Source organism: Rosa chinensis, chromosome 4 (genome assembly GCF_002994745.2).
Source record: "Rosa chinensis cultivar Old Blush chromosome 4, RchiOBHm-V2, whole genome shotgun sequence".
NCBI classification, from domain to species: Eukaryota; Viridiplantae; Streptophyta; class Magnoliopsida; order Rosales; family Rosaceae; genus Rosa; species Rosa chinensis.
Window position 1 is genome coordinate 48,426,797 of NC_037091.1, and position 6,054 is coordinate 48,432,850.

The window sequence follows — 6,054 nt, forward strand, 5'->3', positions numbered from 1 at the left end:
TTTTGGTTTTTCTTTTTTCCTTGCCAATTAGAAAAGGTTGAGACACGAACTGCGAGCTTAATGAAACTTACTTTCAGCAACTGGGTTGTTCATGATTCATAGATATCCTTACCTCTTGGCAAATTCTGCTCCAGCTAAGACGGAGGAGTGGATTGAGTTTTAACCCAGTTGAATATAACATCCCAGAGCATGTCATTCCCTCACTAAAAGAGAAGGTAAAGAAAAAAAAAAAAAATCCTGTATGCAAATTAACATCTGGGATCGAGGAATGTGTAACAATACAACTCCTGAACGCGAATTCAAGAGCGGTCAATTGTATAAAGCCTCGGGTGTATAAAATAGATGCATTTCACAAATAATGAGTGATATGTATCCTCACTTCATCGGTATATGAATTGTTACAAACTCGACTAGAGAACGAAACAATGGTCGCTTGTTTAGATGTTGCATGTGGCATTAAACCGGGTTAGGCCTAAACGACCCTAAATCAATTACCTTTAACCACAAATCTTGTAAACGATCTACTTCGAACAAGATCTTGTTCGTGTTGCTTAAAGCAAGTTCACCCGTAGTCAAGAAAATGCAAAGTCGAGAAGTCAAGAATTCGACCGGTCAAGTTACTATTCAGTGTCACTGGACATGGGTTTACACCAGTTGTTTTTCTTGCCCGGCCAGCACTGTTCACATTTTACTGTTCACTAGTGGGTTCGCTGTTTAAATTCACTGTTCCTTTTACTGTTCATCAGTTTTTTAAAAAAATTGCTGTTAATAATGAATATTTATGGATAATTAATGTAATAATTATGCAATTTACTTTTTTCAAAAATATTTTAAGGTGGACAAATTATGAGCCACCGACATTTTATCTTGAAATGAGTGAAAGCACAACCAACAAATTATGAGCCACCGACAATTTATCTTGAAATGAGTGAAGGCAACGGACAAATTTCCTTGAAATGAGTGAAGGCACAACCGACACTTTTTGAACGGACCAGATCATTTGCATACTATTCAATCTAACGGTCATTGTTGATGTAATCTTATCTAAAATTTCAGATCAGATTACGTCGAACCAGGAGTGGACACGTGTCCTCGAAGTCTGATCAAGTTTTATGTGAAAATTGTAAATAAATTGAGCAAGAGGCAGCACACCATTCCTCACAAGCTGATATTCACAAATCTCATTCGTTTTCATATTCTCCAGGTCCAACACATTTCCTCTCCTTCCCTCATTTTAATGAAGAGATTGTGGGCTAAGTATCGACAATCTTGAAATGAAGATCTTGAAGAGCTGTGTACGACTAATGCTCTTGTGGTAGCAGCAATCGCTGAAGCTGAAGCTGAAGCTTCCTCCGGATCACGACGACGGGGTTCTCAACCGGGGCGTGCACCGAATGAAGAGCGGTTTAGGGAATCAAGAGGGAAAAACATGATGGAAGATTACTTTGTGGAGCGTCCAGTTTTCAGTGAAGAGATATTCCGGACAAGGTACAGGATGAGTCACAATGTGTTCAACCGCATCTCCAGTGATCTTTGTGGTAGCGACCTGTACTTTGTCCAGAAATCAGATGCTGCAGGCAAAGTCGGACTACTTCCCCAGCAGAAGCTGACATGTTCCTTAAGAATGCTTGCTTATGGTGCCGGGGCAGATCAATGTGCTGAGTATTGTCGGATGGCGAAATCTACCTCCATTCAGGCTCTGAAACGATTTACAAGAGAAATCATTAATCTGTACTCGGCAGAATACCTCCGGGCTCCTAATCCGGCCGACCTCAGAAGACTTCTCACCAAAGCTGAAAGAAGGGGCTTTCCTGAGATGATTGGAAGCATCAATTGCATGCACTGGCAATGGAAGAATTGCCCAACAGGTTGGGCTGGAGAATACAGCGGTCAAAAACGTGTGCCCACTATCATCCTCGAAGCAGTCGCTTCTTATGACACATGGATATGGCATGCCTTCTTTGGACTGCCTGGATCATGCAACGACCTCAACGTCCTTGCTAAGTCCCCGTTGTTTGACGAGGTCACTGCTGGTCGAGCCCCTCGGATCCAATTTCAAGCAAATAACAGGATTCACAATTTAGGGTACTATCTCGCTGATGGTATCTATCCGCAATGGGCGACTTTCGTAAAATCAATTCCAAGGCCTACACGACCCAAGGATCTGAAGTTTTCCCAGGCTCAAGAGGGGTACAGGAAGGATGTCGAAAGATGTTTCGGCATTTTACAGTCGCGCTTTAGTATTGTTCGAGGAGCGGCTCGTGGCTGGGAAAGAGAAGACCTTCGATACATCATGCTGACTTGTATTATATTACACAACATGATAATCGAGGATGAAAGACCAGATGACAGCGATGAGGATTTGGAGTCCGATGAAGAAGAGGATAACAATATGAGGCCCAGGTTGGCCCAAGTTTGGGAAGGACCGAGTGGTGATGACTTCGATCCTGTTGGTAGAGATGGTTATTACTTCAACGGATTCATGGATCGATACGATGCCATTAGATGTGCAAACAATCACTCAAACCTTCAAGAAGATATGATAGAGCATTTCTGGAACGTTCAAGGCAACATGGAGATCTAGATCATAAATGAAAAAAAATTGGAATAATTGGCTAATATCTATGTTTTGTTATGTTTGTGTGCTTTGAATTTGGCTTGTATTATGTTTTGGAAAGTTGGTGTGCTTTTAATTTGGCCAATGTCTATGTTTTGTATGTCAATGTGATTTGAATTTGGCTTGTATTATGTTTATTATGTGCTATGATTTTGAATAGGACAAAATACTGTTTACTCCCTATACTTATAGGGTTTCGATGTTTCAGTCCCTGATGTTTCAATTTCACCTAAAAACTTCCTAAACTCTTCAATTTCACCTAATTGGTCATTGTCGTCAACTTTCCGTCAAAAACTCCGTTACCTTGCTGACGTGGCAGTCCTTCTACAGTAAAATGACTATTTTACCCTCACTGACCAAAAAAAAAATTCTCTATTTTTTTTACTCTATTTTCTCTATTTTTTTTAACTCTCTTTTCTCTATTTTTTAATTGGTTCTTTTTTTTAACTCACTTTTCTCTATTTTTTTAATTTGTTCTTTTTTCCTACTTTTTTTTAACTCTGTTTTCTCTATTTTTTTAATTTGTTCTCTTTTTTTTTTTAACTCTCTTTTTTCCTTTTTTTTTTTTTAACTCTCTTTTCTCTTTTTTTTTTGTTTGTTCTTTTTTTTTTTTAACTCTCTTTTCTCTATTTTTTTTTAAATTTGTTCTCTTTTTTTTTTTTGCTACTCTTTTTTCTCTTCATTTTTTTATTTGTTCTCTCTCTCTCTCACTTTTTAAAAAAAAATTTTTTTATATATTTCCTTTTCTTTTCTTTTTACCACTTCTTCCTCTTCCTTCTCTCTTCTCTTCGGCCATCTCTTTCCCTTCTCTGATCACAGCGCTGGACACCGGAATGGTAGGGTTCTCTTCCTTTCAGATCCCTGTCGCTTCGTGATATTGGAGCTATATCAGAAGTTTTCTCTTGACATCAATAACATTTCTATGATGTTGGTTTGCTAGGATGATGAGCCAAGAGAGAATCCAAGAAGATAAGATGTTTGATTTTTCCTGCGCAAGGCAATGATTTGGTCATTTTGGCTGTTTCTGATGGTAACTTGAGAGAGAAATGTTTGAACAGTTTTGGCACCAAAGAAAGGGAGGTGGAAAAAAAAGAACAAATTAAAAAATAGAGAAAAAAGAGTTAAAAAAAGAGTAGGAAAAAAAATTAAAGAACAAATTAAGAGTTAAAAAAAAGAAGAGAGAAATAAGAGTTAAAAAAAAAAAGAGAAAAAAGAGTAGGAAAAAAAGAACAAATTTAAAAAATAGAGAAGAAAGAGTTAAAAAAAAAAGAGAGAAAAGAGAGTTGAAAAAAAAAAGTAGAAAGAAAAAAAGAGAACAAATTTAAAAAAATGGAGAAAACAGAATTAAAAAAAAAACAGAAAAGAGAGTTAAAAAAAAACGAGAACAAATAAAAAAAGAGAGAAAAGAGAGTTCAAAAAAAAGGAACAAATTAAAAAATAGAGAAAAGAGAGTTTTTTTTTTTTTTTTGATCAAAAGAAGAAAAGAGAGTTAAAAAAAACAGACAAAAGAAAGTAAAAAAAATAGAGAAATTTTTTTTTTTTGGTCAGTGAGAGTAAAATAGTCATTTTACTGTAGAAGGACTGCCACGTCAGCAAGATAACGAAGTTTTTGACGGAAAGTTGACGGCAAGGACCAATTAGGTGAAATTGAAGATTTCAGGGAGTTTTTAGGTGAAATTGAAACGTCAGGGACTGAAATGTCGAAACCCTATAAGTATAGGGAGTAAACAGTATTTTGTCCTTTTGAATATAAGGTGTGTGCTTTAATAAGGGGAATTTCCAAATACAACTTTTATTTCCTTAAATTGTCGCTTACATAAATGAAAAACTAGGAATAAGTACAATACAATTACAAACATGCATAATAACCTAAGTATTCAAATCATAATCCTCATCCTCTCTAGAAATCCAATTTGTGTTTGAAGGCTCATCATTAGGGTTAGGGTTGGTGGAATCACCCGTAGGGAAAGGTGAAAATTGTGGTTGTGTAGGATATTCCCCGGGGTAAGGTGGTTGCGGATAGTATCCACCGGGGTAAGGGGTTGTGGGAATCCACCGGTGAAGGGAGGTGGTGGGAATCCACCGGTTAAGGGGGGTTGTGGGAATGCATCGGGGTAAGGTGGTTGTGGGTATGCACCGGGGTAAGGAGGTTGTGGGTATGCACCACCAAAATTTGGTTATGGGAATGCACCACCAAAATTGGGTTGCGGATAGTATCCACTCATAGAAGGTGGCGGCTGCTCGTCAAGATCTTCTTTATCCGCTATCTTCTTTTGTTTTCTTGACCAATAACGTTTTTTATTTGGTGTCATTTTACTTGTATCAATCTCCATAATACGCTCTTCCCTCTCTTTATTTCACTCTTCCCTCTCTTTAATTCGATCTTGCCTTTCTTGAAATAGGAGTTGCTCTTTTCGTATTTCGATTTGCAAGAGGATACATGCTCTTTTCTCTTCCTCTTGGAGACTTCGAGCGAATTCGTCATCGAGTTTTTTCTTGCCCTTGGTTGGCTCTATTTGGTTGTTCGCTATACTCTCGAGACTGTTTGACAAATGACTTTGATCTTTCGCTGCCTTCTTTCCTTTCCGTATTGCTTCTTTCCTTTCCGTATTGCTTCTTTCCTTTCCGTATTGCTTCTTTCGCAGCCTTCCTTCCTTGGGGCCTCACATTAAGATCTGCAGTTTCACCTGCAATTACCTCATCTACATCCATGTCCAAGTTGATGGGGGAATTTTCAGCAATTGGTTGTGTGTGCATATGTTGACTTCCTACATTTGATGGTCCTCCGGATGTATGGCTAGGGATGTCTTTAAATTGTGTAAAGCCCTCCACAACAGCGTAACTATCAAAGCTCTGAAAATTTTGTCTTTCGGCCTCCCAGTTTTTCTCTTCATCCCGGCATGCCACAATTTATGTTCTTCATCTTGCTACGTAATTAAAAAAAACAATAAAAAATTCAATTAGTACAAATATAAACACTATTATGAAGGGTCATCTATTATAAAGCTCATTGTTTGGCTCCAATTTTGTTGCAGCTGGTCAACAGTCTCTTTTCTTACGCGGGCATGCTAGCATCGTCTGGTGCGGTCGTCGGGGGTGTCCCTTGACCTGACTTCTGTAGAGCGATTGTAGACGAGGAGAGCACCAACCTCGTCAAGGGATTCTTTGTGCCTCGTGGCGAGGACTTTTGCTGAGCTTCTTGAAAATCACAATTGATACTCGATGTTGTAGATCGAGCAGAGCGAGAACCACTGGGAAGTGAGGAGAACTTGCTAAAGCGTGACTTTAGCTTGGCTGGGTTGCTAGGGCGTTACCCTTGCTTGGCTGGTTCTGTAACCGTTGTGGTTGCGGCACTACCGTCGGCTCCCGAGGAGACTAGGACCGAAGTACGTTGGCAGAGGGTTTGGTGGCACTGAAAGTCGGCTTCTGATAAGACT

The 6,054-nt window shown here is 38.8% G+C and overlaps 1 protein-coding gene across 1 annotated transcript; it reads left to right on the forward strand.

Annotated features, from left to right (window-relative positions):
• Positions 1-1,429: 1,429 nt before the first annotated feature.
• Positions 1,430-2,584, forward strand: LOC112199461. Its single transcript, XM_024340477.2, has one exon. The coding sequence runs from the start codon at positions 1,430-1,432 to the stop codon at positions 2,582-2,584; it is 1,155 nt and encodes a 384-aa protein (XP_024196245.2).
• The last annotated feature ends 3,470 nt before the right edge of the window (positions 2,585-6,054 follow it).